General features: G+C 35.7%; 1 protein-coding gene across 2 annotated transcripts in view; it reads right to left on the minus strand.

Annotated features, from left to right (window-relative positions):
* usp43b (ubiquitin specific peptidase 43b) overlaps positions 1–13,213 on the minus strand; it is a 91,365-nt gene that overhangs the window by 41,337 nt on the left and 36,815 nt on the right. For both annotated transcript variants that reach the window (XM_051102897.1, XM_051102896.1), the window contains exons 4-7: positions 9,644–9,736; positions 6,211–6,346; positions 5,293–5,437; positions 692–860 (exon numbers count right to left, since the gene is read on the minus strand). In XM_051102897.1, coding sequence (XP_050958854.1) covers positions 692–860; positions 5,293–5,437; positions 6,211–6,346; positions 9,644–9,736 — 543 coding nt within the window. The remainder of the gene's footprint in view (positions 1–691; positions 861–5,292; positions 5,438–6,210; positions 6,347–9,643; positions 9,737–13,213) is intronic.

Genomic DNA, 13,213 nt, shown 5'->3' on the forward strand with positions numbered 1-13,213 from the left:
AAATATAAGGCGCAACAACGAAGACCGGATAAATTATACTGAAAATTTTAAAATACATTACAATAGAAAACAATGATTTTACATTGTATTAATATTTCACAATATTACTGTTTTTACTGTATTTTTATCAAATAAATGCAGCCTTGGTGAGCGAAAGAGACTTTAAAAAAAAATATTTTTTTAACATTATGATGATAAAAAAAAGAATATGATATTGAATGTGTGAATATGTTTATGAAGTAGAAAATTGTAGACAATTTTCAAATAATCCAGTCAGAGTTAATAAAGCTCTTTTCATATATTATGATACATGTTAGATAAAAACTTCAAGTATCTGGTTTAATTTTAAGCCTAGTCCTAGACTAAAATGTAAGTCTGAGCTGTTTCAACTGAAAGAAACTTGCCCTGACTGATCTTAAAATATATGAGTGCCTTTGCACACCATCTCAAGATGCACACCAGTAGTGTTTTTTTCTAAGGCAAGTTTATAAAAATTACTTAAATGCCTAATCCTTGGTTAGTCTAAGCCCTGTCTTTGAAACCAGGCCTTAAAGTTTAAATGACCTTTTTCACCAAAACATAAAAAACTAAGACTAAAATTAAGACAATTTTGTAAAAGTGTTCACAAAGTATGGCCCAAACTGAATAACAAAGAGCTACCAGTCAAAAAACTCATCATTTTGTAGGGTACCTCACTGCCTGCTGTCCCGCTCCGGCTGCATTACACACTAGCAGCAAGATTTTCACCATCCCATCGGCCTGGTTCAGGAACTCTGAGGACAGCGCTCCGGACGCAGCCAGTCTGTGACCCTCTGGCCCAGACGAGGTGTACGGAGAGGACGGAAGACTGTGGTGGAACCCTGGGATGAGAGGGAAAACCAAGGAGAAGTAGATGTCATCTCCTAACACGCCTAATCTGCAGGCAGATTTATTGTCTGTGGCTCTATATAGCTGAATAATGTCAAATTTTATTGTTTGACAAAACAAGGTGACACACGCACGGATAAAGAGAGGAAGTGAGTGACAGAGAGAGACAGATGGAGACATGCAAATAGAGCGCAGCAGACAGCAGACTGAACACAGTGGGGTGTGTGATCTGACGCCAGCCTTCACACACATACACATACATACTAAATGGACGTCAAGCTTTCAGATGTTTTCTTCCAAATAAAGTACGTCTAGGCAGCCGCCATTAATTAAGCACCCAGAACAAACTACACCCAAAAAAGGCCAAAGGCTGGTATATTATTTCTTTTCCAAAAGTCACTCAGTTACATTTATCAGGGACAAAAGAACCTCATATCTTCAAGGTGACATCATTAAAAGGATACGTGTGTTATTACTGTGTCTTGAAGATCAACAACAGAATTGGTACTTTGAAATGACTTTGGGATGGTTTTAAATAGGGCTGCCCCCTAAAAGTCGATGAGAAGAGACTTGGTTGACCAAAATGTCATTAGTCGCTTAGTCGCAGAAAAAAAATCCACAGTAAGTGGCGAAGTCACGCAGTCCGTGACGGACAGATCGTTAACGGCTGGTCTATGTGGTTATACAATACATCGTGTAGGACATCCAAACACTCACCTATCATTTATCAACCTCAGAAATGGCTTTTCATCTGAAAGATGTATATAGTAGCAACTTTATTTGGCAGCTCAGTCTAATGTTAACCTAAAAAATGTGTTCAAATTAATGTACAAATTATCTATAAATAATCTACAGATGTCTCTATCATTTTTTCCCTTAAAGGAAAAGTCCACTTCCAGAACAAAAATTGACAAATATGTACTCACCCCCTTGTCATTCAAGAAGTTCATGTCTTTCTTTCTTCAGCCGTACAGAAATTATGTTTTTTTGAGGGAAACATTTCAGCATTTTTCTCCATATAATGGACTGCTATGGTGCCCCGATTTTGAACTTCCAAAATGCAGTTTAAATGCGGCTTCAAACAATCCCAAATGCAGTTGTGAACGATCCCATCTGAGGAAGAAGGGTCTTATCTAGCAAAACGATTGGTTATTGTCACAAAAATAATACGATTTATATAATTTTTAACGTCAAACGCTCGTCTTGTCTTGCTCTGTTTTCTTCCTGTTCATGACAGTTAGTGTATGTCGAAAAACTCCCATCTCATGTTCTCCCTCAACTTCAAAATTGTCCTATATCGCTGTTTTACCTTTTTTGTTAAGGGTGTTTGATCTTCTTTGCATGTTCACTTTGCAAAGACTGGGTCTGTACTTCTGCAGTGATGTAGGATGATTTTGAAATGATTTTTGAAGTTGAGGGAGAAAATGAGATTGGAGTTTTTCGACATACACTAACTGTCTTGAGTCAGAATACACAGAGTTCAGGGAGAGCAAGACAAGACGAGCGTTTAAGATTAAAAAGCATTTCAATTGTATTTTTTTTTAATGAAATAAATGATAGTTTCGCTAGATAAGACCCTTCTTCCTCGGCTGGGATCATTTACAACCACATTTGGGATCGTTTGAATCCGCACCATATCAGTCCATTATATGGAGAAAATGTTTTCTCTCAAAAAACATAATTTCTTTACGGCTGAAGAAAGAAAGACATGAACATCTTGGATGACAAGGGGGTGAGTAAATTATCAGTCAATTTTTGTTCTGGAAGTGGACTTCTTCTTTAATCTAGAAAAATGTGCGCTATTCAAGTGTCTGTCACTTGCTCTTAAAAGACTCATAGTCATTGTTGGTCATACAGATAAGAGTAATAGATCTTTTGAAACTGTAAAGACTGTATGTTTATTTGTGTGCACTCAGACTAACAATGAAACATGCTTTTGTAAAATAATGAAAGCAAACAGGATGCGCTTTCTGCCATCTCAGTCTCTGTGAACTTGAGCACGAAACTTCGAAACTCTGTGTAGCTCATACTTGCCTTGCAGACATGAAAAATATCTATAGAGAGTGAAATGTCTACTTTGAAACAAACCAATTCAAATAGAAAACACATATTCTCGGGTTATGTAATCCATATGAAACATGCAGGCATCTCTTAAGTGTCTCTTAAGCCAAAAACAAAGAAAGCACTAGTTTATCAATAAATTAGCAAGCTTTTTTTGCGCACGCTTGAGCGCTTACTAAGCTATGTAGGCAATTAAACTCTCATTATTATGATTTATATGGTTTAATAATAAACGTGTGACTAATAGTCGACTAATGCTTAAATTAATGACTACTAGTCAAAAAGAAAAATAAGTTTTAAAGTTTTAAAGATACTCCTTATTGGACAAACAAATAGTCCCACCTCAGATTCATGCTTTTGGTTAAGCCAATGTTGTTTTGTCTACTTTTCAGGAGAATTAACTTACTTGAAGTTTTCTCTGCACATTAAAGGGATAGTTCACCCAAAAATGAAAATTCTGTCATTAATTATTCATTCTCATGTTGTCTCAAACCCGTAAGACCTTCATCTTCAGAACAGAAATTAAGATATTTTTGATGAAATCTGAGAGCTCTTTGACCCTGCATAGACAGCAACACAACTGACACATTCAAGACCCAGAAAGGTAGTAATGACATTGTTAAAATAGTCCATGTCACATCAGTGGTTCAATCGTAATTTTATAAAGCTATGAGAACTTTTTGTGCACAAAGAAAACAAAAATAATGACTTCATTTAACAATTTCTTCTCTTCCATTTCAGTCTTTGCTGCACGTTCACAAGAGTACCATGATGCATGTGTGTGGTCCTACTACTTTTCTAGGGCTTAAATGTGGTAGTTGCGTTACTGTCTATGGAGGGTCAGAATGCTCATTAGTATATGATGAGGAAAAATAAGCAATCCCCTCTGGATCTGAATTTCATAGTCTAGCTACTATCTGACAAACCCCATTTCAATCATTCGCTCTCATTTGCATAAACACTGGCCTATGACTCGCTTTGAGATTTATGGCAAATCAACTTGACGATGACGTTTAGCAAGACCGTTACACGTTATGAACACATTACAACAGGAAGGTCACATGTGCCATCAGGGACAGATGGAGAGCTGGCTGGCTTTTTAATCAAGAAGGGACGTTTTTATGGCTGAACATCAGGACAGCTGTGTTTCCCAGCACCCCGTCTCAAGGTCTTTTCATATCCGGATTTTTAAAATGATAAATGGGAAGGTGTGATCTGTGCTTTGAAACTACACTCATGCAATCTCTCTTCTTTGCCGACGCTTGACGAACTCCACTGAATGCGTTTGAGGTTATCACTCGACAGTAACACAGTGAGATTGTTAATTAAACACCTCTCCTCTCCACAGACCTCCACTGCACAGAGCACCTCCACAGAAAACCTTGACTTAATAGAAGAATTACCTAACAAGACTAGACAGAACCTGGTCTCACACATGCATTGATATGCCCTGTTGTAGTGAAAATTCTGGCATATATGACTTTCTTCTTTCAGGCGAATGCAGTCAGAGTTATATTAAAAAATGTCCTGGCTTTTCCAAGCTTTATAATGGCAGTGAATGGCTGTTGAGATTTTTAAGTAAAATAAAGTGCATCCATCCATCATAAAAATTGCTCCACATGGCTTTGGGGGGCTAATAAAGACTTTCTGAAGCAAATCGATGCATTTGTGTAAGAAAAATATCCATATTTAAAACTTTTTAATTTCCCCAAAATGCTCTAATTTAGCCCAAACTGTATGTTTTTGTAATTATATGGAAAATGTGTTGGCCATTTTATGCCACTATATATCAGATTGCTGTAATGCTGTAAGATTACTCTTCCTATCTTGTGTTGCCAGTTTGCCTCACATTGTCATGAACTGAAAGTGTGCCTGTTATGAATATGGCCCAACCCTGGTGAACACAGATTTGACCACACTTTTCAAATCGTGGCCTATGTTCAGGCTGACCATCAGGCTATACTGGCCCAAAAACAAAATCACTGAAGAACTTACACAGTAACTGACTCTATCTAAATCCCCAAATTTAGTCAGAAACAAGACCGTGTCGGCACCAATAACCTTGTGGTTAGTGCACCGACACATAGCACAGCTATGCTTGTGGCGACCCGAGTTTGAATCCCGTCTCGAGGTCCTTTGCCAATCCCATTCCCCTCTCTCTGCCCAGTACTTTCCTGTCATCTCTCTACTGTCCTGTCCATTAAAGACACAAAAATGCCCAAAAATAAAACTTAAAGATAAAAAAAAGAAAAAGAAAGAAACACAACTCTTATATTTGGACACGGTTGATATTAAAATCCCCATAGAAGGTGCCTAAAATCCTCAAAATCATCCTCTAAAATAAAAAAACCCCATTGCATTTACCTGAGATTCGTGCAGATCCACCCCTGATGTAAAGGGGCGGAGCTTGGAAGGCATAGATGATGTCACTCTCCGCTATGCTGGTCAAGTCATCGTCATCAAAGAACGAGCGCTGGAATCCTGTTGTGTAGATCTCTGTTAATATTACCTACAAGAACAGATTACAATTACAACCGGAATAAAATGACTCAGTTAATGCAGTTATTAAAAGGATCACCCAAAAGAATTATGTCATTAATTACTCTTTACACTTTATTGAATAAAGTCATTATTTTTGTTTTCTTGCGCACTAAAAGTATTCTCATAGCTTTGTAAAATTACGGTTGAACCACTGATGTCACATGGACTGTTTTAACAATGTCCTTACTTCCTTTCTGGATCTTGAACGTGCCAGAATGTGCTGTCTGTGCAGGGTCAGAAAGTTTTTGGATTTAATCAAAAATATCTTAATTTGTGTTCTGAAGATGAACAAAGATCTTACAGATTTGGAACAACATGAGTGTGAGTAATTAATGACAGAATTTTCATTTTTGGGTGAACTAGCCTATTCATTTAATATTATTATGAAAGATAAAGATCAAACTACATTTTTACAATTGAAACACATCTCACATTTGATCTATCAAGCTGATCAAGCAATTCACATTTATTACTGGTAATTAAAATTCATTAAAATAATAACTATAAAATAATCCTCCGATAAAGCAGTTGCATTTAAATTCTATATTCTTTCAAATACCATGCAGATACCACAGCATATGATTATGATAATCTTTCGGTATCATGGCATATATCAGAGTCCCACAGTATTACCATCTGACACAATCACTGCAGCAATGCAGAAGGCAAGGTGGTTTGGTCAGATGATATATTATGTGCAGGCATGAGGTCTGTCTGTGTGATGCTGTGTGCACCTGTCACCTGATCAGGAGAGATCTTGCCCTCATCTGCCACCATCCGGCGTAGACATGCCAAAGAGCCGAAAAGAGGCACAGCGAGCCCCACTCTCAGATACCGCTGCCCTTTACTGCTGAACACCAAAGTCACACACACGGGTCTGCAGAGAGAGAAGAAAACACATCCTTTATTATCTAAAAGCAGCTTTTAACTTTAAAATGTTACTGATAGCAATAAAGGGCACCTTGGAATCTCAAACAACCTCTTTAAATGGCTACAAATGCTAGTGGGTGTGGCTTCAGCAAGTGGGTGTGGCTAAAGAATGAATCTCATTGGTCACTAAGTTATGTATTAAACCCCTATTGGTAGATTCTAACTACACCATCACTTGAAAGTAGCTGTGTATTCTGACCATGTAATATACATTACCTTTCAAAAGTTTGAGGTCTGTAAGTTCTTTTACAGCTTTCTAGCTGATTTCTATTTCTAAAATGTAATTAGGTTGGCTTGAAAAAGCCAACTTATTGATCTACTATTTAATCTTCTTTTAATTCTTCTTCTGAGACTAAATTTTAAGAGTTTTCAAGCTACAACTACCAAACTCAACTGGTCTGACTCAGGTTGCTATATCTTTTCTAACTGATCTGGCTTACATGTTTTTGTAAACCAGACTATCAAAACCACCCAAAATCTCTTAAACTTCATTAAGGGGGTGAAAACTTTTGTACAATGAGACTCATGGTGTATTTAAGCTCTCTATTGCTATAGCAAAGCTTAACAACTCCCTACTGGGGAAAGAAAACAGCCTAAGCTGGTGGGCTGCTTTGGCTGGTCTCCCAGGCTGGTTTTAAAGTGGTATTCCCTGGTGAAAAAACTAGCATATGCTGGTAGGTATGTTTTGATGCTGGTTTAAGCTGGTCCTTGGCTGGTTTATGCTGGTCCTTAGCTGGTTTAAGCTGGTCCTTTGCTGGTTTTTGCTGGTCATGTTGCTGGTCAAGGACCAGCATCAACCAGCAAAGGACCAGCTTAAACCAGCATTAAAACATGCCTACCAGCATATGCTGTTTTTTTCACCAGGGTAATCAGGCTAACAACATGCTAACAATGCTAAAACAACATGTTAAATCATTTAAATGTGTTAAATCATACTAGCAACATTCTATCAACACATATCTATCTAAACTTTCAAACCTCAGGCTATTACAGCTGCTTCAAACTTTCACCTTCAAAGTTTGTTCTCAAACTTTACTCATCAAGTTTATTCCTGTGATCAAAGCTGCATTTTCAGCATCATTACTCTAGTCCCAAGTGTCAGAAATAATTCTAATATGCTTATTTGCTGCTCAAGAAACATTTCTGATTATTATTAATGTTGAAAACAGTTGTACTGCTTCATATTTTTATGGAGACCATGACACTTTTTTTTAGGAATCAATCACAAAAATAGAAATCTTTTATAACAGTACAAATGTCTTTACCGTCTTTTTGATTAATTAAAGCCTGTTTACTAAATAAAAGTACTCATTTCTTAAAAAAAAAATACTGACCTCAAACTTTTGAACTCTACAGTCAATAAAGCTCTTGTTAAAGTGATGTCATCTCCTCTGAAGTGACATCATCTACTACCATACCATTATTTAGACTGTCATCTAGTTTTCCTCCACTATTACAACCCTGCTGATATATGACCTAAAGCCTGAAAACGCCCTTCTCAGACATAAACTACTGTGAACAAGGGAGGCGTTGGGGTAAGCGCTGAATGAATTGCCGGAAGAAATAAGGCAATCGGTCATGTAAAAACTGCCACACCTCAAACAGTTTACTTTCCTTTTGACTGGCCATGTGTTCTGCCCTAAAGGAATAGCTCGACCAAAAATGAAGATTGTATTATCATGAAACCAGTATGACTCCCTTTATTTCTTGGAACACAAAAAGAAAAATATAGTAGAATGTTCAAGCTGAAGCCAACGAAAGTGAATAGATTTTCAGTGAAGAAGACTTTAGTTTCAGTCTGAGTTTCCTCACACAAAGTTATCATACAGCACATTAGTCTTAACTACTTTTATGGTGATTTACAGTGCTTTTTTTTGGAGCTTGACAGACCCTGGTTCACATCTATTTCTATTGTAAGGAAGACAGCAGCTCATATATTCTGCTAAATCTTTGGTGTTCCACTAAAAAAAAGACGAATAAGAAAATTTGATTTTGCGTAAATGTTTAGGTTTATATGTGGCCCTGAACCATGAAACCAGTCTTAAGTAGCACAGGTATATTTTTAGCAATAGCCAAAAATATACTGTATAAACATAAAAAAAAAAACAAAAAAAAAAACAATTTGTCAACTTAAAATAATTTGTTACCCTGCTACCTTAAAATTTTAAGTTCAGTCAACTCAAATAAGTTTAGTCAACTTCAAATGTTAAGTACTAAGTGGCAATTAAAATATTTGAGTTGACTTAACAAAAAAATTGGTTTGTTAAACTTAAAAGCTGGGTAAGTTACCCAGCTGCCTAAATTTTTTTTAAGTTGAATCAACTCAAATATGTAAGTTATCACTTAGTTAACATTTAAGTTAACATTTCAAGTTGACTAAACCTTTTTTGAGTTGACTGAACTTAAAATTTTAAGGCAGTCGTGTAATAAATTATTTTAAGTTGACTCAACAATTGTTTTTTACAGTGTACATAGTATGGGTCAAAATTATCGATTTTTATTTTATGCCAAAAACTGATATTAAATAAAGATCATGTTCCATGAGAATGTTTCATAAATTTCCTACCATAAATATATCAAAACTTAATTTCTGATTAGTAATATACATTACTAAGAACTTAATTTGGACAAATTTAAAGGCGATTTTTTCTTAATATTTTGATTTTTTTGCACCCTCATTTTCCAGATTTGCAAATAGTTGTATCTTAGCTAAATAGTGTCCTATCCTAACAAATCATACATCAGTGGAAAGCTATTTATTCAGCTTTCAGATGATGTATACATCTCATTTTCAAAAAATTGACCCATATGACTGGTTTTGTGGTCCAGGGTCACATTTAAATCTATTGTATTCATCAGGATATTGATATAAGAACTCTTCAAGTTTTAAACTTCCTTTAAACCAGTATAAAATTTCATACCAGTATCATCCCTCATAACTAGTATAACCGGTATTACCATATATCATTGCAAAGCTGGTTTACATAAACATGTATATACAGAAACATAATACATTATATTGTGTGTGGGACGATAGTTTTGCATTTGTGAGCATGAGAGTGGTCATTTCCTCCCAAAAAAGGATTTCCCTGGCAATCCATCTGCTGGTGTTGGTTTGAATGCCTCATTGTTTTTGAGTACAGAGAGGCAAAAATGTCAGAATACAACCACAACATGAAAAACAACTACGTTTTTGCATAAATCAATGACTTCAAAAGCCTTTCTTTGATATGATTGTACTCACCTCGTCTGTCTTAGAGGGATGGGGAGGGAAATGCACAGAAAAGGATCAAACGTGTTGCTCTGCTTAAGACAATGTGGGCATGTCAGAGATGACCTGGAAAAAAAAAGAACAGCACACAAATATATACAAATATTATATAATCAACACACACAAACAATCAAGTTATTAGCTATTGTACTGCTTGAATGAGCCTCAAGGGAAGCTCAGTGGAAGAGGAAGTGATGTCACAAGGAAGAGGAAGCACAAAACATCTCTTGGGACGAATTATTGTTGTAGCTACGGAAACTGATGCTCACAAAATCACAATTGCGTTTTTTTGCATCATCCTTGCCACTCATTTACAGAATGATTTCACTCACTACGTACACTTATTCAGAACCTGAATGGCTTTGATGACGAAGCATCTATCTATCTATCTATCTATCTATCTATCTATCTATCTATCTATCTATCTATATTTTTAATTTAAACAATAAATTTTCTACATATCTGGCACTTGCCAGGCCAGGCTGGTGGAGAGACAAATAAAGAGGGGTGGCTAGAGATATTTTTAGAGTGTGAAGGAAAGCCCTGCTCATCTCCAGCAGCTGTCAGAGTGTTATGTGGAGACTTCAGCATTTTAACTCTGAGCTCTACGGCTGCAGTTCGCCCACATATGTCTTATTGCTGAAGACAAACAATGCAGCAGCAGCAGCAGCGCTCCACAGAATCAGAGAGCCTGATCCAAGTCTGTGCGGATGGTAAAATTGCAGGTATAAGCACACAAATGATCTCGGTCACTATCATTTAAAATCTTGTGTTGTTGTTGTCATCAAAAAGAAACAATGCATTGAGCCAGCAATGAAATGAGAATGTAACAGATGATACCCCTGTTGAAAACAACAACATATGCTGGTTAGGTATGTTTCAAACTAGTTTAAGCTGGTCCTGAGCAACTAGCTCCTGCTACTACCATACTTCAAAACATACCTAACCAACATATGCTGTTTTTTTTTTTTTTAATGAAAAACAAGCTATTCCATTGCCAAATAAGGGAATCATCTTTATAATAAACACATTTAAAACAATTCTTTAGAGGGAGCATACAATGACTCCGATACACTCTTGAAAAGTCTGTTAAAACAACCCAGTTTGGGTTACATGGCATCCTAGCGCTGGGTTAATATTGGACAGTACACATGCTGGGTTATTTTGACCCAGCTGGTTGGGTTAAATGTTTTTAGCCAACATTCTGGGTTGTTTTATTTTAAGTCAACTATTGTTTAAAAAATATTATATTGCTGCCTTAAAATGGGCTGGAAATTTAAATACAAAAATACAAAAATATAAGACATTTGGATGAATTTATTTGGATGAATACAGCATAGTTTACAATATTTCATACATGTTAAAAAATGCTGGGTTCAGCCCTTTGGGTCATTTTATTGTTTTTTTTTTTTTTTTTAATAGTTTTACCCAGGTGCTGTTTTTTTTTTTTTTTTTTAACCAAAATGCTGGGTTCTTGCTGGATCAACTTCAACTTGCTGGGTCATTTTATTGGGTTATTTTTAATATTTTTTACCCAGGTTTTTTTTTTTTTTTTCTACACAACCACTGAGTTGAGCCTGTCTCTGACCAAACAATCCAGGTGCTGAGTTACAGTCAGTCAGAGCGTGGGCTTTTTGAGTCTTCTACAGAGAAACCGATTCTCAGTGCCACCGATTTCCACTTCTTCAGTGAAATAAAGGTTTGTATTTATTTTATTTCATTTATAAAGCCTTTACTGTGCTGTAAATTGTATTATTTTATGCAATGCAAGATAAGGACAAGATGTCAGTCAGCTGCGTCAGCAGCGGTTGTTTCACAGGATGGAAACGCCTTCTGCCTTGCATAAAATAAATGGATTTTATTTGTTATTGTACAGAGTTTAATCTTAAAATATGTTCTCTAATCTCAGTACTGTTTGTTTATGGGCAGTTTCTGAAGTCAGTCATGGCATCTTTCAGTTACGAGTGAAACCCGTCTGAAGTTTGCAGCTAACCCAGCGAACAGCAGCCCTTCACTGGCTCAGATTTCAGCGACACACCAACATGAGAATTAGCGCTATTTTGGAAAACGGTTGAATACACTAAAATTAAAATGCTACTTTTAAATGTGACATTTTTATGTCTAAAATGCTTGTTACACAAGTTTAAATGTATGTAATATTGTAAACTATGCTGTATTCACCCAAATAAACCAAATATGTCTTGTATTTTCTCTCGCTTAATAATAAATGTTCATCTTCTGATTATTCCTGTTGCCTTTAGTAATTCTGTGTGTGTGTTTTTCAGTTCCAGTCTACATTAAACCAGCAATATAATAATTTTTAAACAATATTTAACTTAAATAAAATAACCCAGCATGTGAGGTAAAATGTCATACCCATTTGAAGTAGTTGTTTATTTTATTATTAAAACAACTTTAACTCATGTTAGCAGGTCCTCAACCCAAGCACATGCTCTACACTTCACCACAATGGTAACCCCCAAAAACATTAACTCTCCAGAAACTGTTTTAAGTACAAACATAGAAGAACATTAAAAATTTTATCATCTTAATAAAAAATGCATAAAATAACATTTTATTTCAACATTTACTGTCCTTATCCAACCGTGTGCAGAGCATGATGGTAAGGGAAAATCCACTTCCTAGTTACACAAGTAAAATAATGAATGTACTCTCAACTCAAATGAATTAAGTAAAGTGGTTGTAAAAAATTGTGTTGGATTAACTTAATTTACTTAAGTAAATTGAACAAGCATCAAATGTTATTTTTGGCCTCCTTAATTGAAACATGTTCTTTCAAAACAAAAATATTGAGTTGAACCAAAACGCAACTGTTTCAAGTCAGTTTGACAATGCAATTGTTTAAATGGGAAACCTAACACAATGGTGTTAAATGAAAATGATTATTTTAAATAAACTGAACAGTGTTGTAGAATCATTTTTTTGAGTGTGTCCAATATTTACCCAACGCTGGGTTGCCAAATAACCTAAGTTGGGTTGTTTTTAACCCAGCATTTTTTTAGAGTGTTTATTTAAACTCATTTACCAAGCATTTTAGAAACAAAAAATGGTACATTTAAAAGTAGCATTTTAATTTAAGTGTATTCAACCTTTCTTTGTAATAACTGTTCACTGAAATAGCACTTATTCTTAAATTTAAGCCAATGATGGGCTGCTGTTCGCCAGGAAAACTGAATCTCAGACCGCCACTTCGCATTTCACTCGTAGCTGAAAGATGTTATGACTCCATAAAATGTGTACAAACCTTTATTTCGCTGAATTTGATTTTTTATACAATCCTAAACTGTAGTATGTGTTTGGTTCACTAAAAAAGTCATTCTTTAGGGAATCGGTTGGACTACATTGTTTGAGCTGTATAATTTCAAAGAGAACCAATTCATGAGGATAATTTGGCTTCTCCGTATGTTTTTGATTCACTAAAACAATCCGACTCACAAGAGTATGCGGTTGCAAATTGAGGTTGTATGTTTGATTCACTAAAAAAGATTCAGCTCAGAACAGTCCTTTGTTCAAGAATCATTC

The sequence above is a fragment of the Labeo rohita genome, chromosome 3, assembly GCF_022985175.1.
Source record: "Labeo rohita strain BAU-BD-2019 chromosome 3, IGBB_LRoh.1.0, whole genome shotgun sequence".
NCBI classification, from domain to species: Eukaryota; Metazoa; Chordata; class Actinopteri; order Cypriniformes; family Cyprinidae; genus Labeo; species Labeo rohita.